At 38.3% G+C, this 23365-nt stretch overlaps 1 protein-coding gene across 2 annotated transcripts; it reads left to right on the top strand.

The window, feature by feature from the left end:
- Positions 1-470: 470 nt before the first annotated feature.
- Positions 471-23142, top strand: SMC2 (structural maintenance of chromosomes 2). Of its 2 annotated transcripts, XM_059492972.1 has the most exons (25): positions 471-535; positions 1496-1737; positions 2634-2783; positions 3726-3848; positions 4807-4845; positions 5026-5136; positions 5329-5373; positions 5856-6089; positions 6754-6903; positions 7566-7799; positions 8643-8802; positions 11095-11212; positions 11860-11998; positions 12230-12349; positions 12662-12866; positions 13425-13560; positions 14549-14673; positions 15456-15649; positions 15951-16094; positions 16338-16532; positions 17098-17298; positions 18470-18586; positions 19876-20036; positions 21213-21360; positions 22771-23142. In XM_059492972.1, the coding sequence occupies exons 2-25, from the start codon at positions 1570-1572 to the stop codon at positions 22927-22929; spliced, it is 3576 nt and encodes a 1191-aa protein (XP_059348955.1). In that variant the 5' UTR covers positions 471-535; positions 1496-1569; the 3' UTR covers positions 22930-23142. The 2 variants fall into 2 exon arrangements, with proteins under 2 accessions (XP_059348955.1, XP_059348956.1); XM_059492973.1 differs by lacking the exons at positions 471-535; positions 1496-1737; positions 2634-2783 and adding an exon at positions 3513-3639.
- The last annotated feature ends 223 nt before the right edge of the window (positions 23143-23365 follow it).

Here is a 23365-nt window from a genome sequence, read left to right as displayed (position 1 = left end):
AGGGAGTGGCAAAATAGGAATGCGTGCAGGAAGTATAGAGCAGCACTTCCTCCATTTTGATGTAATTTCAGGGAGGTACAAAGACACTTCCCGCCGTAGCTTGGAGCTACTGCTCAAGCTCCTCAGCCCCGCTAGAGAGCTCCCCAGGAACGCCCGAGTGCCTTCCCATGCCCGCCCATCTCTCTCGGGGACCACAGGCCCAGGCCGCTCTCCCTCCCTGGGCCGGCTCCCGCCCCCCTCAGAACTGCAGGAGCCCTTTCCCCGCCATGCCTGCCCCGCGGTGCCCGCCGTCCCCTCCGGCCGCCCTCCGGCTGCGCCCGCTCCTCTCCCAGGAGGCGCCAGGCGCGGCCCTGTACCGCCCTCTCCTGCGGGGAGGGCAGGCCGGGCTGACGCCGCGGGGCGGCCGCCATCAGGCACCGCCCCTAACGGCTGCGGCTCTCGGCGCCAAAATTTGATCCTGGCGGGCATCGGGAAGCGGCTCTGGACAGGGGCGAGCGAGTGAGGCACTGGCGTCACGGAGCGGCTCTGGACAAGGGTGAGCGAGTGAGTGGGGCACTGGCGTCACGGAGCGGCTCTGGACAGGGGCGAGCGAGTGAGGCACTGGCATCACGGAGCGGCTCTGGACAAGGGTGAGCGAGTGAGTGGGGCACTGGCATCACGGAGCGGCTCTGGACAAGGGTGAGCGAGTGAGTGGGGCACTGGCGTCACGGAGCGGCTCTGGACAAGGGTAAGCGAGTGAGTGGGGCACTGGCGTCACGGAGCGGCTCTGGACAAGGGTGAGCGAGTGAGTGGGGCACTGGCGTCACGGAGCGGCTCTGGACAAGGGTGAGCGAGTGAGTGGGGCACTGGCGTCACGGAGCGGCTCTGGACAAGGGTGAGCGAGTGAGGCACCGGGACCAGGGAGGGAAACAGGGCTGCTCGCGACCGATTTGGCATCAGAGCCGGCAGGGAGGGCTTGCTGGGGCAGGGTCACTGGCGGGGGCAGCGCGATGAAGGCGGCAGGGTTGTGGAAGGGGCTCTGATGGGTCCTTGTTCGCGGTGCCTCAGAGCCGAGGCTGCCGCTTCCCTGGTGCTTTTAGAAATTTTTAAAACAAGTGATTAGCGTTTTTCACACTGGGATTTACCTCTCGCGGGCAGTGTGGCTGAGCAGGTACAGCAATTCTGCAAGAGGGAAGGGGAGGCTTTGCCGTGTTCTGGAACGTCCGGGGCTTTCCTTCTTTGCTTGCGGCCAGCTTTGCGGCAAACCGTGGTGTTGCCGCGAGTCTGCGCCCAAGTGTCGCGATATACTTAGTGTAAAGTCAAGACCCTTAGAAATGCTGGAGTACCATTGGGACACCGCCTGGATCTGTGGTCTGCCTGGACTTTTTCGTTTAAACATTCATGATATTTGTGTTGTAAAAGTCATGCATTCTTTCCATTTTCTCAGATCTAGTTGTTTGTTTGGCGGTATGATTCATTTTTCTTTATTCTTTTTTCTTTATTCTGAAGTATATAGGATTACAATCCGGATACCTTTCTCAGTGCTTCTCAGAAGAATACTTTGCCTGGTCCCTTAGGAACATTGAGAAGATGTACATTAAGTCAATTGTTCTCGAAGGTTTTAAATCCTATGCTCAGAGGACGGAAATTAATGATTTTGACCCGTTATTCAATGCCATTACTGGCTTGAATGGTAGTGGCAAATCCAATATCTTGGACTCCATCTGTTTCGTGCTGGGAATCAGCAATCTGTCACAGGTAAAGAGATGGCACATTTAAGAAAGAAAAGTCTTTCTTCTATTAGCAACTTTTCATGTTACTCTAGTGAGTAACCTCCCATGGAAGATCTGAAGTGGTGCTTCTTTGAAAGAAATAGTTTCGTTATTTCAGTTTTTCATTGCATGAATCTGGGTGTCTGTCATTGTTGCTCAATCTTACGTTAAGGTTGAATTACAACTTTATCCAGATACCAAAGTTACCCAAACTATGTGGCTTAAAACAATAGACTAAAACTAACCACTTCAGAGCTAACAACTTCAAGGCAAAAGTCCTTTTTGCATCTAAAGGCACTAATTTACTCATTTGTAATAAATGTTTTCACTTCTGGATTGGGTCTTGAAATCTGGCTACCTGGTTTATAAAAAAAAATTTAAAAGTTTATTTATTTATAAGTTTATAAGTTTATTTATTTAAAAGGTTTCCATGCAATGCCTGCTCTTTAAGAGATAATATATCTGTTTTATTTTCATTAAAAAGTGTGTACTTTGGCATCAATTTTAATCTCTGTCTGAAAGTGATTTTTCAATTTGCCTTCCTTCCCATCCCTCCCTTCCGCCAGTTGCAGACAAAGCCAGCAGGCCTCCAAGGAACACTTTCTGAATCATTTCCCTGCAAACTGCATTACGAAAAATAAAGGCTTGTTAAATAAAGCTCATGCAGATACAGTTTATCTGGATAGGTAAAACTAGACTGGCACACACTGGTTGTGGTTTTACCATGATAGCACCTTGCAGCTCCCATGTATCAGTTCACATGAACTAATAAATGTGCAGCTAGATCTTTGGTTTTTAGGATAATTTCTCCAAAAACTATAGTTGTACAATTAAAATGTAAATTTCTTTCCAAAAAGTGTTTTATCTGTTCCCTGGATTTAGGTGCGAGCCGCCAGCTTGCAAGATCTAGTTTATAAGAGTGGGCAAGCTGGAATTACAAAGGCAACCGTGTCTATTAACTTTGATAATTCAAACAAAAGTCAAAGTCCACTGGGATTTGAAGCTAATGATGAGATCACTGTGACTAGGCAGGTGAGTCTTTAATATCTGTATTTTTTTCATAACCTATTTATATTTTTACCATGTTCATGAGTGGTCAAGGAAAAATAGGGTGATTTTTAAAGTCCCTAAGTTTCTGCAGTAGAGACAAGGCTTGTGTGTTGCTTGTAGTGTAGTTAGTTACACAAACAGTAAGAGTAGATCCAGTGTGCTAACTAGAAATGTTCATAAAGCAAGTTCAATTTTTCTATCTTGTGGTTTTTTCTGCTTTCATATCTTTCCTCTTGAAATCTGGACTCTGTGTTAAATTTGGTCTCCAAGAACAAAGGAACCTTTGTTGTTCTAGTGAAGATGTTGGGGTTTGGGGTTTTGGTTTTTGATTATTTTTTTGGTCGTTCGGGTTTTTTTAAAGCAGAGCTTTTGGAAAGTTTCTTGACAACATTGTCCTCAATGACTAATATTTCTTATAATTTAAATATTTTAAACATCAAACAAGTTCTGTTTTGATGTTTATTTTCTTATATAGCGCAAGAATTCTATTATCATTATAGTGCAAGGATTCCATATCACCAGAGTTTCATACCTCCTTGATGTTTCTCACAGGCAGCTCCTCTAAGCACTGACTGTTCCTGGTCCTTGCAGTAGTCATCTGACTCCAGAGCCCACCAATCCACTCTTTTATAACACTTGTTCTTATTTGCTGCAGGTGTGGCCTGTTAAGATCAGGCCTGCTCCTAATCTTTAGTAATTGGTCCAGCTGCAACTCGCTGGGGGATAAGATTACATTCTATACCACCTTCATTTTCCCATACTATATCCCCCTACAGATACGGTATCCCCCTACAGATATTCTGCATAGTTTGCACATATTTATGCAAAGATATAACAGGTGTGATTTCCTGAGATTTTTTTATTCTTTATTACAGTTTATGTTCTCACAACACTAAGCAGTTTTTTTTTGTCTTTGTCCTCTAGGTTGTTGTTGGAGGTAGAAGTAAGTATCTTATCAATGGTGTCAATGCTACCAACGGTCGTGTGCAGGATCTCTTCTGTTCTGTTGGACTCAATGTCAATAATCCTCACTTCCTCATTATGCAGGTATTGTGTGCATCTTTATAAAATCCAGAAAGAGCGGGACTTGCAGTAAATTTAAGACGGGAGATAATGGGAAAACACTTAATTTCCTAGTTAGAGTGGCATCTTATGAAGATAAAATGAAGTTTGTTAAGTTGTTAATATTTCTAGTACAGCATAGTTTGACCCTAAAACATATCTTTTAGCCCAAGACCTCATGTGGCCCTAATGTTAGCAAAACTTTTCCAAAATATGTTTCCATTTTATTTTCTTTTTTTTTTCTCCTTAACACATAGGTATTGCTTTCATAAATATTATAAAATGGCAGATTTTATTTGCTATTATTTGTGCTCCACGTTAGACAGTATCTTGAAAGAAGTTGAGATATGTACCTTCTTAAGTCACAGTTATCAAAAGAAAACTGACAAAGGGGCTAGGCAAATTCCTGAAATATTTGCAAGGAATAATAAAACAGAGCAGGATTTATTGTTTCAAATATAACTATCCCAAGTGGATGGCAAAGGTGGGAACAGTTTTGTACATACTTTCTTTCTCCCTTTATGTATGTATGTTATACATACATACATATGTATGAGCTATATCACCCATATGATATGTATGAGCTATATCACCCATAAAGCTGGTTCATGGGTAGGAGCTTATTCAACATCAGCAACCAAGTAAGGCTGTAGAAAAAATATTTGCATTACTCCTTTAAGGTGTAATCAGGACTGTGGAGGATTAACCTAAGATATAATGTAAGGGCCATTTTAGATATATTACCTGAAAGAGTGACTTATTTGAACTTTGAAGAGCAAAAGAATTGAGTAAACTAGATTATTGTTGTAGCAAAAAAATTTTTTTAAGTGCTTGAACTTATAATACAATGTATAAAAGTGAGTGGGGGGTTGGGGTTTTGGTTTTTCTTTTTACTACTTCATGGTACACAACCACTGATCTTGTTTTATCTTTCTGTCACCAGGGACAAATTACCAAAGTTCTAAATATGAAGCCACTAGAGGTAGGAGAGTTGTGGGAGTGTTTTTGTCTGAAGTTTTACTGAACTGATTTGAATGATAAGAATCTATGTTGGGAGAGGGACAACAAAAATAAAGGTTGGAGGGAGATGAGATGTTCAGCTTAATTGAACCAATCTAACATAAAAAGAAACATCACAGTTTTTTGTATTGTTTTCTTTTAGATTTTAGCTATGATTGAAGAAGCAGCTGGAACTAGGATGTATGAGTCCAAGAAAATATCTGTACAGAAAACCATAGAGAAGAAGGAATCCAAACTAAAAAACATTGAAATGGTATTACATGTTGTAAAGTAGACTTTCATTCATGTTTGTTAAAGATAACTGAACAAGTAGTTCAATGTTGACTTTGTACAATGTTCTAGAAAATTTCATTTCTGCACCTGGAACTAGATATCCATGCCTAGGCATGTTTAAATTTTGGAGTTCAGTAAAATCAGAATATAAATCTTCTGTTGTATGTTTCAGGCCCTAAATGAGGAGATCAGACCAACTTTACAGAAACTGAAAGAGGTATGGAAAAATTAGAAGGGTGGTAAGGTAGGTCCTTCAAGTACTGAAAAAATACTTTCACAACTACCTTGAACCAGTAAGTTTTTTTGGCTAAAACAATAGCGTGTTTTCAAGTGCTGCCAAGTCTTGTAAGGGAAAGAATTTTGTCATATTTCCAAATACAGAGAATGTGACATTTTAGACTTCCAGGAAATCCTACAGAGAAATGTAGGGAGAAGGAAGAAAACAAGAGATCTAGATAAAAATAGATTTTAAAGTGTTTTAGTTCTTAAAAAACTAAGTCAAGTGTTATTTCTGGTATGCAGTCAATTAGATGAATGTTGTTTTAGCTCAGAATAACATGAAGAATCTATCTTCTTACTTAGAAATACTGATGTTTAGAGGTGCTTAAAAGATTTCTATAGTACTCCTATGTAACTCTGGTTTTCCATCAAAATTTAAAATTTACAGCTTTTTTTTTTTCTCTTTTTTTGTCTATTCAGGAACGAGCATCGTATCTAGAATACCAAAAATTAGTGCGAGAAATAGAGCATTTAAGCCATTTTTTTGTAGCTTATCAGTTTGTTCTGGCTGAAGAAACAAAGGCATCCTCCAGTGATATGTTAAAGGAAATGCAGTCTAATATAAATAAGTTTCAGGAATCAAGGGCTGAAATTGAACAGAAGGTAAAAAAGCTTAATGAAGACATAGCGGAGATGGAAAAGGAAAAGGATAAGGTAATGAAAACAGAGTTGTGCTCCTCTGAATGCCTGAGAAGCAGGGTGAAATACAAAGAATTTTAAGATACTGGAATTATTTTTATAGATAATAAGTGTTGAATTTTTATCTTCTTCTGGTGTGTTGCTTAGGTTATGTAGTTATGCTTAGGTTATTTGGTTTTACCTAGAAGACATCCATTTAAATGTTGGGTTTTTTTTTTGTCTGATATGCAAATGAAAAATAACTGAAAGGTAAAAAGCTGTTTGACTTCATGTTTTTACTCTGTGCATTCAACAGTAAGTTTTGCCAGAGGCTTTTTTCTCCCTTTTTGTTGATGTCTCAAAAGAAAAGTAAGCAAGGTTTTGTTTGACAGTCATCAGTATTGATTTCGATTTTGGGGGCAGTAAATTTAATGAGATGCAGGATAGCACATAGAGTCTTTGGATGTCTAAATCTGTACAGGGACAGTGTCCCGTTTTATGGAGGGATGTGGGTCTTCAACAGTACCTTCTAGTTAGGTTGGATTTCAGAGGTGAGAGATGATCTGACCTGTTTGCCTTGGAGACTTCTGCCTGCTTGGTCAGATTTCCTTCTACATAAAGCTCTGAACAGAAGATGAAGTACTACAATACTGCATTGGTTTCACCCGCTAAATTAAATTTCCTGTGTTACTGGTTGTAGGAAGCTGGTTGTAAACTCCACGAACTAGAAGCTGCTCTTTCAGGACATCAAAGAGTTAATACAAAAGTACGAAGCGCTCTTGATCTCCAGAAGCAAAACTTAAAAGGTGAAGAGGTTAAGTACAAGGAATTGGTAACACGTATGCAGAAGGTGAGATATTTATTTATAATTTTCTTTACATACTAAATTCAGATTGTGGAAACAGCTGTTTTTTCTTTCCTGTTATGGTATGAAGAATCCTGTGATTGACAAGAATTGCAGAGACAAGAAAGTAGAGACAAATGTTAAGGGCTTAGTTTAGTTTATTCAGCATAGGTAGTAGGTTCCCTATAGAAAAATACATTATGCAAATACAAATAAAGGGCAACTCCTCATGGTTCCAAATTTTCTCTTAACTCAGCAGTGGTGTCTGTAGCTTCAAACGATTATGCTCTCTGGACATCTATTACTCTTAAAATTAAATGAGGAATTTCTGCCTTGCATAATTTTGACAGTTAATGTTTTTTTATGCAGGAGGATAATTTTTTGGATATTGGGAAGAGCAAGATAATTCTCCTAGTTCTTGGGAGTTGTTACCCCTTCCTGTATTTAATCTCTCTGTAAATACTTAGAATACTCATGGGATGAGTAACACATTGGGAAACATGCAAAGACATATCACAAGATTATAAAATCTGACAAGGGGTCATAGAAATGTAGTTGATTAAACTACTTGTTGCTCCTCACCTAAACAACATGAATTTCAAGGTAATAGACTCAGGTCTCTGTCTCTTTTTTTTTTTTTTTTTTTTTTCCTCTTTGTTTTGCTGAAGGATTCTAAAGCATTAGTATCAAAGGAGAAAGAAGTAAAGAATCTAGAGAAAGAACTAAATGTTTTACTGGAAGAAAGTGAAAAAGATGCACATGCTTTAGCTGCAGCACAACAGCATTTTAATGCTGTATCTGCTGGCCTGTCCAGCAATAAGGATGGTGAAGAAGCTACTCTTTCAGGACAGATGATGATCTGCAAAAATGAAGTTAGCCAAGCACTAACAGAGGCTAAACAGGTAAGAAAAAAAAACACTCCCTGTCTCAGGCCTGCCTCCATGCTTTTGAAAATTGCCTGAAAACCAATTGACACATGTTTGAAAGATCAATGAAAAGAGGTACAGAATATCTATGCAAGATATTTTACATTTTTGCATATGCATTAAACTAACTTTTTGATAAAACATAAATATCTTTGCACAGGAAAATGCTGTAGTATTGCTGTGAGGAAGTACTAGAAACTGGCATTTGAGGTATAAAGTAGGATTCACTGTACTCAAATGATCAATAGTATTGAATAGGAAAAAATTAGGGCTGTTGTCCATGATACACAGTCAAAGAGATTTCAACAGTTAAACTTAATAGAATCAAAATAAAGATGCCTGTGATTGTGAAATGGAGGGTTTAGAAGAAACTATTTTCTCCTTAGTTAAATTGTATGCTCATCACATGACTGAAAGAACCAATGCTTGTTTTGTCTTAAGATAGAAGACCTCTGCTGGGGTAGTTCTGACTACCCCAGTGGAGTTTAACTTTCCAAAGTTCACTTCCCTTGTCTCACTTAGGGAGAAATTCTGCTCTGTAGAGTAACATGGACAGCTATATCCTATCTTAAATTACTTTGTTTCTTCTCAGAGTTATTAATGTTCTAATATGTTACCACAGTTAAATACAAGATCTGTGGTTTTGTGTCCAAATAACCTGTGCCATTATTTTCAAAAGCCAGGGCTGGCTTTGGCGTATGTGCAACCAGTGCAAAACTTTATAAATTACATGGACAGTTTGATAGTGCAAATGTTATAAATTTGTGTCTGCAAGATTGTCTTTGAAGATCTGGTTCCACTTTTGCTTATTCCTTATAGGCTCAAATGAAATTGAATTATGCACAAAAAGAATTAAAGGCAAAAGAAGCTGAAGTTAAAAAGATGGATGAAGGCTACAAGAAAGACCGAAATGCATTGGAAGCTGTTGAAAAAATGAAAATAACCCTAGAGAAGCAAATAAAGGAGCTGAACTATTCAGGTCTGGACAGACTTCTGATGCATAATTTTGGGTCAATCTGCAAGGGAGTATAGAATTGTCATGAGTTGATCCTGACTCGATGCCAAGTGTTTGCCAAAGGTGTTCTATCACACCCCTTCTCAAGTAGACAGAGGAGACAATATGCTGCAAAAGCTCAATGGTTGAGATAAGGACAGGGAGGGATCACTTGACAATTACTGTCATGGGCAAAATAGACTTGACTTGGGGAAATCGATTTAACTTAATTTCTCAGGCTCTATTTAATTTCTGATTTTCTGTACCTCCTCTTCATGAGTGATGCAGGGGGATAGGGAATGGGGGCTGCAGTTGCTTCCTCACACATTGTCTCTGCCACTCCTTCCTACTCAGGGTCAGGACTCACACCCTTCCCCTGCTCCACCATGGGGTTTCTCACAAGGGAGGCAGTCCTCCTTGAACTTCTCCAGTGTGAATCCTTCCCATGGCCTGCAGTTCTTCACAAACTACTCCAGAAAGGGTCCCTTGTGACAGTGGTCACAAGGGTTCTTGGATGAGGGGAGAGACGAGAATATTGACTCCATGTTCAGAAGGCTTGATTTATTATTTTATTATATATATATATATATATATATATATATATATTACATTATAACTAACTAAAAAAAATAGAAGGAAAGGTTTCTTCAGAAGGCTAGCTAAGAATAGAATAGAAAAGAATGAATAACAAAGGTCTATGGCTCGGACAGAGAGTCTAAGCTATCTGGTCTGTGGTTGGCCATTAATTGTAAACATTCAAGATGGCCCAATCACAGACACACCTGATGCATTCCACAGCAGCAGATAACCATTGTTTACATCTTGTTTCTGAGGCCTCAGCTTCTCAGAAGGGAAAAAATCTTAAAAGGATTTTCACAAAAGATGTCCGCGACAGTCCCTCTCATGAGGTGCAGTCCTTCAGGAACAGGCTACTCCGGTGTGGGTGCCCTGTGGGGGTCACACATCCTGCCAGCAAACCTGCTCCAGCATGGGCTCATCTGTCCATGGGTCTGCAGGTTCTGACAGGACCCTGCTCCAGTGTGGGTTTGCACAGGGTACAGATGGACATCTGCTATGCTGTGTGGACTTCCATGGTTCATGTTGCTACCTCAGCATGGTTTGCACCACAGGCTGCAGGAGGATCTCTCTTCCAGTGCTTGGAGCACCTCCTCCCTGTCCTTCACTGGCCTTGATGCCTGCAAGACTGTTCCTCTCACATATTGTCACTCCTCTTTCCAGCCACTGCAGATAGGTTTGGCCTTTTTTTCCCCTTCTATAATATGTTATCCCAGAGGCTTCACTACCATCAGTGATGGTCTTGACCTTGGCCAATGGCAGCTCTGTCTTGGAGCTGGCTGGAGGATGCAGAAACAAATGAAACAAATAATTTATGCTCTGCTTCCCATCAGGTATTAGGAGGCAGTGTTCAGCCACTTCCTGTGAAGCAGGACCTCAGTCAGCTGTTTTGGAAGAAAAAGGCCTTAATAATGGATGCTTCCTTCCATCATCCTTTCTCTTAGCTTTTACTGATGAGAATACATTCATAACAGTATGGAATATCTGTTGGACCCCATATCCTGTCTATGTCCCCTCCCAACCTGTTGCCCCCTCACAACCTACTGGCTTTTGGAAGAGGGACTGGAAGGACAGCCTTGGTGTCAATATTCTTAGCAGTAGCCAAAACTGTGTTGCATCTATGCTTTCTCAGTAGAAACACAAAGAACAGCACTATGGGGGCTGCTGTTGGGCATCTCACCCAGCCCCAGTGCAGGAAGGGAATGAAAAATCAAGTACACTGCTTTCATGCATAAATTCCTCCGGTGTAAGCTCTGCAAACTGTTAAACTTTCACTGAGAGCAGCTTAAAATAATTTGATTATATCAACTTTGGGCTGACCATTTTGAAGTTTGATGGCACAATTGAATTCCAGCTAAAATTTAGATGGTTGGAAAGAGACCAACACCCCTATTGCTTCCTAGTTTTCTGTACCTAAAACACTTCTTAGAGTTTGTTTCTTATGCCAGGTAACATTTGTTTCAGACACTACTGTTAGCTGATATTCCAGATCAACCTTTACAGAAGACCATTACTCTTTAAATTTTTTCTTTGCATGTTTGGGGTCATGATGATATTAATTTATTTAGTCTGAAAATTTACAAAGAATTTTAAAAAGTCCTCTCTATGTATATGTAGATAAGCAGTGTAGGATACTAATTTTTAAGCTAATAGATTTCTCTGCTCTGGATATATATCTACTGCTTGTGTTCAACTCTGAAGAAGAAAAAGGAGAAGCCCTCCTAGCAAAAAAGAAGGCATTGATTTCTGATATCAGCCGGCTAAGAGAACTGAGTGAAAATTTAATGGCAAAATTTCCTCATCTACAGTTTACTTACAAGTAAGATCTCAGTGTGATCCTGAAAGACACTTGAAAGGACTTTTGGGGACCTTTCACTACATAATTCTACCAATGTCTTAGCTCTTGCTGTCTTTTTCTTGCTGCCACTGAATAATGACTGTCTTACCCATGCTGAAAACTGAAGGGAAAAGTGAGAGGGAAAGTCAGGAAATGTTATAATCTTATCTAAGTCACTAGAATTTAAAACTTTTGTCTGATGGTATTTTGGTAGCAAAGGTCTAAACTGGGAAATAATTGTTTTCTGCCTGTGGACACAAGTAGACTTGCTCTTGGGAGGTCAACTCCAGTCAAATATGTGTATCCCCAGGTTAATTTTTTTGTGTAATGGGCTGAACATACTCCTATAGCTGTGGTAATAACAGAGCCCATTGGAAAAATCCATTGAAAAAATATGGAAATAAATCAGGAATTCCATTCTTTTAATGGCTGTGTAACTGACTCTTTATGCTGAATCTCTTCGTGTGGAGTATTTAATTAAACCATTTTTTCATGGGGTTCTTTTTCTGATAGAATTTAGAATTGCTTATGGGAAAACCCATTATCATGGGGTTTAAATATAAAATTTTGAAGGATGTATGAGAGAAAAACAAACATGATTCATAGTCATAATTTATATTTATTTTAAGACATCCAGAAAAAAATTGGAATCCAAACTATGTGAAAGGCCCTGTTGTGTCTCTTTTCACTGTGAAAGATCTATCCAATGCCAAAGCCCTGGAAGCGGTGGCTGGAGGGAAACTCTATAACATTATTGTGGACACAGAAGTAAGTTTATTTCATTAGTACACAATTCTAAATTTTGAGATGTGGCCGTATGATTTGGGGTTGGCAAGCATGTGCCTCAATGCTTGAGGGGTTAAAACACCTACATATTTTAATTGGCTCAAGAAAGTCATGCACAGTTGGTGCCAACAATGTGTTCTTCTTGCAATGCCCTATTGTCTTACAAAATGACTTGTGTACTCAGGTATGCTTTGTAACTATTTTTTATTTGAGGTTACTGGCAAAAAGCTTTTAGAGAAGGGTGAACTAAAGCGTCGATACACCATCATTCCCTTAAACAAAATTTCAGCTAGGTGTGTTCAAGAAGACATAGTCAAGTTGGCCCAAAGCTTGGTATGTAAATAAATACACTCTTTACACTGTATTGCTTCTGTCCCGTTTTAATTTTATTTCTGTACTAAAACCTGGAGATTCTTAATGGTTATTATAATAAGAATTTGTACAGAGTTTGAGGATATATTGATTTTGTTTTTCTTTGTATCCTTTCAATTTTGTGAGATTTAAATGGGTATTAATTATTCCACTTGTGACTGAAATAGTTTCAAAATGTGATGATACTTTTGGAAGAGTTATTATCAACAAAAAACAAACCAAATTTGAAACGTATTATAATTTAAAGCATACTAATTGCATTTTGATTTCTAGGCTGGGCATCGTTACTTGCATTTAGCCCTTTCTCTAATTGGATATGAATCTGAACTGCAGAAAGCAATGGAATATGTGTTTGGAACAACACTGGTCTGTAATAACATGGATAATGCTAAGAAAGTGACTTTTGACAAAAGGATAATGACAAGAAGTGTTACTCTCGATGGAGATGTGTTTGATCCCCAAGGAACTCTGCATGGAGGCAATTGATGGTTCTATTAATATAATACTAATAATATTGTGTGTCTGTTGATGTGTTTACTGCTTTTGCATAGTTTTTCTAAAAATTAACAGTAACCTTTATGTTTAGATACATACTGGGAATAATATATTTGAGCTAAAGTTGTCTTGAGCTGAAATATTAATTAGTTAAAGAAAAAATTAATTACAAACTTCACATAAAGTAATTTAGATTTTAAATACTTAAATCTTATTAGACAGTATAATCCTCTTGGAAGCAAAAGTGCTTTTTTGAAGTAATTCATCGTTGGTTTGCAATAATTTCATAAATTATGGAAAGTTAGCTGTTTGCATAAGTCACACATGTGTAGTATTCGAAGTTTGCAGAACCATGTTCTGTAACAGAGGAAGTCTCTCTCTTCTGAGAACTCCAGCTTTAGCCTAGCTGCTTTCTCTGTTTCTCAGCTAAAATAAATCATTAACCTGCCTCATTATTAATGTTTAGAATTTGCAATTACCAGTGGTGAATCCACTGGTTTAATTCCAATCAGCCTAGCTTTTTAATTTTTTCATTGAACAGGTGCATCCTCACAAGCTGCACCAATATTGTCTAAACTTCAAGAAGTGAAAGATGTTGAACTAGAACTCAAAAAAAAGGAATCTGAACTTGAAGCTGTAGAGAATGAGTTGGCAAGCTTGAAGAAGGTTGCTGAAAGGTAAGGTTTGCACTGTACAATGTGTATAATTTCTCTTAATGTGACCGAGTAAATTTAATGTAACGAGTTGTTTTGGGAGGCCATAGGCCTTTTGAGAATGAAATATGCAGAAAGTAATTCTTTTCTTCCCTCTCCTCCCAATATAATTAGTAAGTTCAGTAATCAAAAAGCAAATTCAGTTTTTGAATAACACGTGCAAACCCTCTTTGTTTTGGATAACACAGGGGGAAAAAGGATACACATTAGTATTTGAAATTGGTTTAATTTTCATGAAGTCCACTGAAGAATGGATCTGTTACAGACATATTTTAACACCTGTACAGAATTCCAATTTGTAGTCAGTCTTATTTTTCTCACAAGAAAATAAAAAGATGCTAAAAAGGATTATCTGAGTGATACTGCTGTAAGCATTTAAATTAAATATTATTAAGTATATTTGATTTTCATCTACTCAGTTACTGAATACTACATTAAAAGATGGAACAGAAAAATATATTTAGTCAGTTCTGCAAAAATGCCACAAGGAGGTAGTGTTGCATAACATGCTATCTTCCAGCTGGATTTATTTTTTCAAATTGTTTTGAGCTGCAGTAGACTTCCAGAAATATTGCTAAGAGGAGGAAGGAACTTTTGCTTCTAGATATCCTTTCTACCGTTCTTCACCCTAACATCTGTCATGCTGCCAGTTGGAAAAAGGTGATGTCTGAATTGTTGCCAAAATCCCATGAGTTGCATTTGTTTTAATAGGTTAGATCAGGGCTAAACAGCAGGAGCTACATATATAATAACTTACATGCCTATCAACTTCACAATTATTATTAAAGCAATTATATTGGATTTTCATTCATTTAAGCTTATTTGCCCTACTATCATCACTGTATCTCACATGAGAAATGGAATACAGATATTCATCTACTTACTTCAGCTTTGAAAGTGAGATGCTGGGTAGCCTTCCATATAGCAGTGTGTGTCACTACTGTCTCCAAAGGTATCAGCAGCTGAAGCAGCAATGGGAGATGAAGTCTGAGGAAGCAGAGCTGCTGCACAAGAAGCTTTGTCAAAGTGCTTACCACAAACAAGAGGAAGAGCTGATTGCCCTGAAGAAAACCATTGGTGACAAATGTGTTCTTACTCTTTTACCTGAAAACTAATTACTGAGAATGAGATGGATATCAGGCTGTTTGAGTAACACATTCTTTATTTAAGAAGTACTTTTCACTTTAAAAATACTAGCTTTATATTTTTGAACATGTAACAAACACAGAATCACAGTATACTTGCATGGGAGGTGATTCACTTAAAGGTGGCCATCTCTTATAGTAAAGGTTATACTCTTATTGAATGTTTTTTATATACTTTGTAATAAAGGAAAATACATCTTTGCAGGGAAGTCAAAAATGGATTTAACCCCATATTTGAGTAATCTTTGCTTTTTTCAAGCCATCTGTACTTAAGGTTAGTAATATAGTTTGCATAACAAGAAAGCATAGGAAAGAAATAGTGTTTTGTATAGATAAGGAGAGATAAAATGCAGCAGCAAGTAAAACATCTAAAAAGAAGTGATACATATTTAGATGTAGTATTCTAGGGAGGAGATGGTATCTTGTTAGGTAGCTGTACTTTTTGATCCTGCAATTTGACATTCTTCCCTCTGTCAAAAAAATGGTCCTCTTTTCATAATGGCTGTTTGGTCCCCTACCAATAACTGATAGCAACAGTACACTGTCTTAGAGTAATCATTGAAATATCTGATTATTCGGACTTAAGCAACTAGTGATTGTTCAACCACTTTTTTTCTGTTGGGGGCAAAGAGCGATTTATTTCAGTTGGCGTTTAGGATGTAAATTTGAAGACAAGAACAGTGCTCAATCTCAGTACTCTATTTTTTGATTCAGCTTCTTGTGAAGAGACATTAAACAAAACTGAAGAAAGCAAAAAGAAGGCAGAAAAAAAATACAAGGAATTAGAGAATAAACTTAAAAATGCAGAAGCAGAGTGTCTAAAAGAGCGAAAAAATGCAGAACAGAATCTAGATAATGCCAAGAAAAAGGCAGACGCTTCAAGCAAAAAAATAAAAGACATGCAGCAGGTAAAACTTCACTTCTGTTGGCAGTTCTCTCCGTGTTAAAAGTGCAAAAATCAGAAAGTTTGATTCTCGTGAGGTTTTAATACTCTCAGTTTTGGGACTTACTATACTTTGTAGTCACTGACTGAGCTTTTTTGTATTTTCCTTTCTTCATTTTGTGGGATTACACCCTTGCTCAAGAATGGGTGCTGTTAGTCTTCTACAGCATTTACTACATCAAACTGAATCTTAACTCTTTCCATCCAGCTGAATCTTAATTCTTTGCATTTAAGTATAACTAATAAATTAGAAAACATCTCTCTAGGAAGTCAAAGCTTTAGTTCTGGAACTTGAAGAGCTGAAACAAGAGCAGGCCTCCTATAAACAACAGATAACAGCTGCAGAGGAAGCAATCAAATCCTACCAGAATCAAGTTGATGCTCTAGTGGCTGAAGTGGCTAAAACAGAGGTAAAAGTGAAATACTGTGTTTCATTATCCATTTTGATGTTACTCTGTGTGATCCTCTGAACCTCACATTATAATGTGTATTTTTTTCTGCAGATTTGCTTACTATTCTCAATCAGCCTAGGTAGTTATTTTTTTGCTTCTTTCACATGTGAATTTTTTTTCTCCTTGCTGTGTCAGTTCTAATGAGGCTTTCATGCCAGCTTTAAAAGAGGCCAATAAATGTCTGCTGATTTGCTTTTCCAGGAGTCTGTAGAGAGAGCACAGAAGGAGCTTGCCGAGCAAAAGGAAGTAATTGCATTACATGATAATGCAATTAAAGACAAATCTGCAGAGATGGTAAAATACAGAGAACAAAATAATGAATTACAGCTTAAGATTAAAGAATTAGAACACAGTATCACCAAATGTCAACAAGAAGCTGCTGATGCTGCTTCCAAGGTATTGCAGAATTGTGTTTTTCTTCACATCTTGTGACCAAGAATGGTTATTCCCTTGCCATATGCAAAGGAAATTGCCTTTTTCCTTTAAGCACTGTCATATTTGCAGCTCAATGTAAAATTTTTATCTGAGGAAGAGGGAGTGGAAATTGTACATTGTAAAAGACCTGATCTGTATGGAGTAACAAAGTATAGATCACGGTGAGAAAGTGATCAGTAAGAACATTCTGACTGTCTGGACAAATTAGATAACTAATTAAAGAAGGTAGTTTCATGATGCAGTGACATTGGTAGAGTTCAAATATACAAAAAAGTGTTTCAAGTAAGATGTACATGAAAGCAATAGCCTTAAATCTTTAAATCCCTTGTTTGTCCACAATGAAGAAAATCACACAAAGCATTGTAAAGAAATGTACCTGTGCTGCACTAGGGTAGAAGAATTAATTTCCATCAATTTCAGAATATAGGTGGGGTGGTTTCTTTTTTTTTGCTTTTGTTTGTTTAAATTTTTATTTCACATTTGAGAAGGGTGAGGAAAAAGCTTCAACATAACTTTTTGTTTAAAGGTGGCCAAAATGCTGAAAGAATACAAGTGGATAACTTCAGACAAGCCGCTCTTTGGCCAGCCAAACACAGCCTATGATTTCAAAAGTTACAACCCTAAAGAAGCAACTCAGAAGCTGCAGAAATTGCAGGAGCGTAAAGAGAAGTTGGAAAGGAATGTGAACACAAGAGCTATGAACATGCTTTCTGATGCAGAGGAAAGGGTAAACGTTCTCTGTTCTAATCTATAAAAAATTGGGCAGGCTGATCATACGGTGTATATACAAGATATACAGATATATATAATGTAGCTATATGTTTTCATGTGCTCTATTTCTCAATATACCAAAAACTAAACTAAACTTTTTCCTGTTTTTTTTCATACTAATCTGACATCTTTGAACAACTCATTGGCACACCAGGTTTTTAGGTTACTCATAATCTTGACCTTGGATGATAAAAAAATACTCTTTTATTCCTTCCTACCCCAGATCATCCTGTTGCCCGATTGATAAATGACACAAAACTCGGATAAGTTTTGTGGGTGCTTTATTAAGGGCCCGGGGAGCTGGTGGACTAGCGTCCCAAGCCTGAGCCCCCAATTTCACGTATGGGTGCTTCCTTCTTATACATGTGATTCATAACAAAGTCTCCAAGAAAGAGTTCCCCGTTCCCCTTGCCTAGTCACAGGCCCCTTGTGATAAATTCCTTGGTTCACAAACAAGATCATTAATCTTCTGCTTATCTGCTAGGTTACACACAAAACCCAACACACTTTCAACGGCTACAAAACTGCTTTTAACAAACCAATTCACACACAACTCACTATAATTAAACATTTTGCTAAATTTCATTTATTTTCTAACAATCCTAAATTGAAGCATCAGCAAGCTTTGTGGCATCCATTAGATTATTTGAGAACTATATAATGAATTAAAAATTGCAGACCAAAAATATGTTCATCTTCAAGCATGACAGCTTGAGAGTGTAGCAAGATTGTCTTAAATTAATCTGCATCTTCAGGCTATTCCAGGATTGTCTGGAAACTGCCCACTGATTTTATCCTTCAACTTTTCTAATACTTTTCCTCTTGTCAGCCTTGATAATTAACCTTTCTTCCATGGAAAAGCAAATGAAACATGATTAACTTGGAAGTGCAACTTTCAGAACAATGTCCTTCCCCACTGCTGATTGTTGAAAATTCTGATGCTTTAATTTGCAAATAATCCCAAATCTTACATCCCCCATGCAGCTAAATTAATGCACTGGATTTTAATCTTGTGGTTAATGACTATTTTATAGCTACACAATGATACTGTGAAGCTGTAAGAGTAGCACAAACTGCATTTGAGCACAAGGGTCATTGAAATCAGTCTTTTCTTCTCCTTCCACCAGTACAATGACTTAATAAGGAAAAAAAGAATTGTAGAGAATGACAAGATGAAAATTCTTGCAACTATTGAAGAGCTTGACCGGAAGAAAAAACAAGCTTTAGATATTGCTTGGAAAAAGGTATGACACTTGAAATTTATCTTCATGTTTTAGTAGAGGATCAGATTTATTAGATTACTATTTTGCATATTTCCTTGGGAAAAAAAAGGTCTGTTTTTAGAACTAATATCCCTGACCAATATTTAAAAATAACCACTTTATTTCTCCCGTTTATTCCCACTTTTAAGAATAAGATACGAATTCTCTGAGAATTGTAACGGTCCAGTTAGAGCTGCAAAACTACTTTCTCATTCCCTTTTAGTGTCCACAAACATTTCATGAAGGTTAGGGCATATTGAAATATAGCTGGGGTTTTTTTGGGGTGTTTTTTTTTCTTTCCTTATACCAATATTTTACCAGAGTAAAAATTTTCTGTTGTTACATTGCCCTCTACAGTGCAGGGCTGTGGACCTGGGGTACTGCTCCTGTTACTGTCAGGATACATAATATTGGGGTAGAGCAATGTCTGATTTATGTTTCTGTTACCGAGGCACTCTGCCTTTTTACCAGGTCTCTCATATAATGAATTATAAGAAAAGTATAAAATTATTTTTATATCTATTTATATTTTTATAAATATAATTATTATTATATTTATATTATATATAGGCCAAATTGGTTTTTGGCCTTTGAGAAAATTGGTTTCAACCAAGATTAAATTGCACATAGATGATGTATTGGTTTAATTATTAATTATCCTCCCTGTACTTAGGATATCACTGACAAAATGGTACCTTTTCATTGTAAAAATGATGTTTGGCGGAAATTAGTGAGTTGTAATGCAAAAGCATCATGCATAGTGGAATTAGTGTGTTTTCAGATAATCCCTAAACCTAGGAAATTTTAATCTGCATTTACAAAGTTGCATCCCATCCCACACCTGGACATTGCTTAAGTAAACCTGGGAAGAAAAGGAGTGGGGAGAATGCCACCATGTATCTCTTACATGGTGCTTGTACTTTTAGTAGTCCATTAACTGGGAGAAATTGCAATTTGCCAGTTAATAAATCTGAGTTAGGGCATAACTATTTCCCTGGCTGATAGCATAAAGAAGCCTTCCAATACATCTTTCATTGGATCCTCATAAAATGCTTAGTATGAGGTGTCACATATCCTTTGGTGTTGCTTCTCTCTTCAGTACAAAAAAAGTAAAAGCTAATGTTTTCTCACTGTCCTGTATGTGACATGGGAAGTCACTGTGTTGAACTGGGAAAGATGTCTCAAGTGTCCTGCTGCTCACCACTAAGGTTTTCACTCTTTGTGCTCTGATCCAAAGCACACTTATACATCTTTTGTGGTCTGACTTCTAGGTGAATGAAGACTTTGGTTCCATATTCTCAACACTCCTACCTGGAGCCAGAGCTATGCTATCAGCCTCTAAAAATGGCAGTCGCTTTGTTGGTATGGAGTTCAGAGTTGCCTTAGGAAACACCTGGAAGGAAAACTTAACAGAACTTAGTGGAGGACAAAGGTTGGTGAATTAATTTGTTTTCCATTGTCATTGTGTATGTAATTGATATGTCTAAGCAATTAAAGTTCTGAAAAGCAAAAACTTAATCTTTTCCTTGTCAAATGGACTCAATATTGGAAGCACTATCAATACATTCTGACTTAGAACAATGCTTTACTTAGTATAAGATAACAAACAAGATTTTACTCCTGTCACACAGAAGTGGCAAAAAATCCAATTGAATGGTGAGAAAACCACATTAAACTCTAGGTAATACTGGTGTAATGTTGAATTAAATGCTCCTCTCCTTGAGCTGTAACCACAAAAATCTTTATAGGCAAGTGTTTCCCTGGTATAAAGGTAGTGTCATGGCAACAGTTTTCTTCTGCAGTGTGTAAGGCCACTGTGTAGGGCATGGGCTTCTTTGCAAGTTCTAAGGAAAAAAGATCTTTACAAACTGAAAAGCATAAACGGAATTTGGGAAGAGGTGAGACAGGGATACAGAACTTTCTAAGGACAGAATACTTGAAGAACCAGGTGTGGAAAAACACAATTGCAAAACTCAGAACTGGAAATCAAACAACAGCATAATTTTAAATATCACTCAACTAATGTGATCTTCTAATAAGAAGTAGTAATATTTGCTGTTTCTGAGAGAAGACTTCATGTTTTGAAATGAGGAAACTATCATTCCATCTCTTCAGAACCATAGCAGTAATGTGCTTTTGAGGGACTATTTCAGAATCATAGAATCATTTAGGCTGGACAAACTGTCTTAAGATCATCAAGTTCAACCATTAACTTAACTGCCAGGTCCACCATTTAAACCATCTCGTTAAACCCCGCATCTACATGTCCTATAAATCTCTCCATGAGTGCTGACTTCTGTGGGCAACCCATTCAAATGCTTGATAACCATTTCAGTGAAGAAATTTTTCCTGATATCATTTCCTCTTGGCCTGTCTCGTTACCTGGGAGAAGAGGCCAACCGCCATCCGGTCACACTCTGCTTTCTGTAGATAGCAATAAAGTCCCTCCTGGGCCCCCTTCTCTCCAGGCTGAACAACACCAGTACCTGCTCCTCATCAGACTTGTGATCCAGACGCTTTGCCACCTTCATTGCCTTTCAGGTAGTGTTTTCAAAAGCCAGAGCCCTTCAAACAAGACTAAATCCTAATTTTCTTGTCTCCATACTAGATCGTTGGTGGCCTTATCCTTGATATTAGCCATGCTCCTCTTCAGACCTGCCCCAGTTTACATCTTGGATGAAGTGGATGCAGCACTTGATCTCTCCCATACCCAGAATATTGGGCAGATGCTTCAAACTCATTTCAGACACTCCCAGGTATGATCTTGAAATTATTGTGGTAATAGAACGGTCTGGGTTGAAAGGGGCCTTAAAGATCACCTAAGTAATCCTCTCCTATGGGCAGGGACACCTTCCACTGTAAGATTCCATGCCTGGTTGGGCATTTTGGGTCCAATCCGGCTAGCTGTGGACCCCAGCCCACAGGATCCTACATGGACAAAAGGCAAAAGATGAGAAGAGCTCTTCTCCACGTGGGGACAAATGTCCTCAGTTTATTGACTGGATAGGGGACACCAGACCAGGGGACACCCCCCCTCCCCCCACCCCACCATGGAAAAGAGGCCATCCCCTTCTCAAGGAGGGATTGAGCAGAGGGGAAGGGGGGTGGAGGAAGAGGAGCACTGCCAATGGGATACAAGTGAGGAGGGCATGGGGAGGGAGACCAGGGGTGTGTGAGGGAAAATACATGTGATAGGGGAATTCGATGAGAAGGGAAGAACAAGCCTTCTATTTTATGTTATGTGATATAACATGAACTATTCAGTGCAATATAAAAACTACTCAGTGCAAATCTCCAATCACCCAGTGCAAAACAGCAACTAAAACTATTCGGTGCAATACAACATTCCACCAGACCAGACTGCTCGAGTTCCATCCATTATTTCCAAAGGCAGTTTGGCACTGAGGACTCTGAGCTGTTTACCTCTTTTATTCTACAGATGTATGTTATATTTCTGAGTTGTTTCAGCTGGAAAGCTAGACTGACATGGCAAGTGGTGAAACTTAAATGTTGTTGCTGCACTGGTTAAAATGGAGCAGTAGGGAAGAGTGTCTGTGATATGCTCAATTTCAAGCATGACAACATCCTGAATTCTTTTTTCCTGGAGATTTTTAACTTGAGTTTAAAGATATTTCATGTTGACCCTCTTAAGTGAGGCACTACTTATTATTTCCTTATGGAAATGATCTCTGTATCACTGTGACCTGTACCCCATCAAATAGAGTACCTGTCTCTATTTGATGCAAGGACTTAACCATTCCAAATTATGAGAGTGAGGAGGGGAACCAGTATTGCAAAATTATTTGAGTAATATCTTTTGACTAGGTAAGATCCTACATTCTTTCATAATTGGTGGCACAGTTATTCCCATGTTTACTCCCACCACGAACAGGCATCCTGCATTGTGGACTGTATCCCAGGCCAGGTGCTGAGATATGGACAGAAGTGTCATTAGCTGCAGAACAAGTGGGTTTACATTGACCTGTGTCAACATTACATTGACCTGTGACCAACATTCTGTTGGGCCTTGGTTAGTTTTAGAATATTTTTTAAAGATTATTACTGAGGTATTAGCCAAACGAAAGAAAGGAGTCCTTTCTTTGGAAACCTTTTCTAGTGTTGTTGGGATAGCAACATTAATTTTAAGTGTTTCTGGTTTGTTTTAGTTTATTGTGGTGTCCTTGAAGGACGGAATGTTCAACAATGCAAATGTCCTCTACAAGACCAGGTTTGTGGATGGTGTATCCAATATTGCAAGATACAGTCAGACTCAAAACAAAAAAAAAGGATCTGCCTGCAAAAACAGGCAAAAAATAGAACATTAACTATGGTGAGCTGGGAAGAATTGGTCTTCTACATGCAGTAGAAATCAAATAAATGTTCCCTGTTGCTTCCTAATGTTCATGTTTATAATGTTACGTTTTTGTAGGTGTTAGTTCATATCTGGATTTATTAAGAACTGAAACAAATAGGAAATAGTCTGTAACAACCTGTAAGTTTTAAGTTGTTAAGTTTTATTATATTAAAAATATAATTTTAATGGTGTGCTGTAATTCCTTTCATTTCTCTGTAATATTTACACATAAATGCTTATAAGTAGTAGCTTTGTAAGCTTAAAGCCTTCAGATGAGGAAAAGCTGATTCAGCTACCAGAGTTCTAGTCAGAAGACCTATTGCAAAGTGTAGTAACCGTCTTCCTCACCTGATGCTGCTGAGTCAGGGATGGACGAAATGACTCTGTGGTTCAGAAGGCAAAAAAGG

This window comes from Ammospiza nelsoni, chromosome Z (assembly GCF_027579445.1).
Source record: "Ammospiza nelsoni isolate bAmmNel1 chromosome Z, bAmmNel1.pri, whole genome shotgun sequence".
Taxonomy (NCBI): domain Eukaryota; kingdom Metazoa; phylum Chordata; class Aves; order Passeriformes; family Passerellidae; genus Ammospiza; species Ammospiza nelsoni.
Note: the sequence above shows the minus strand (reverse complement) of the source record. Positions and strands in the feature narration are given on the sequence as shown.

Bases quoted from the DNA above. Each gene is read 5' to 3' on its own strand.
- SMC2 (XM_059492972.1), top strand. From the start codon at position 1,570: ATGTACATTAAGTCAATTGTTCTCGAAGGTTTTAAATCCTATGCTCAG. The intron at 5,374-5,855 runs GTATGGAAAAAT...TTGTCTATTCAG, and splicing joins CTTTACAGAAACTGAAAGAG to GAACGAGCATCGTATCTAGA. The intron at 16,095-16,337 runs GTAAAAGTGAAA...TTGCTTTTCCAG, and splicing joins CTGAAGTGGCTAAAACAGAG to GAGTCTGTAGAGAGAGCACA.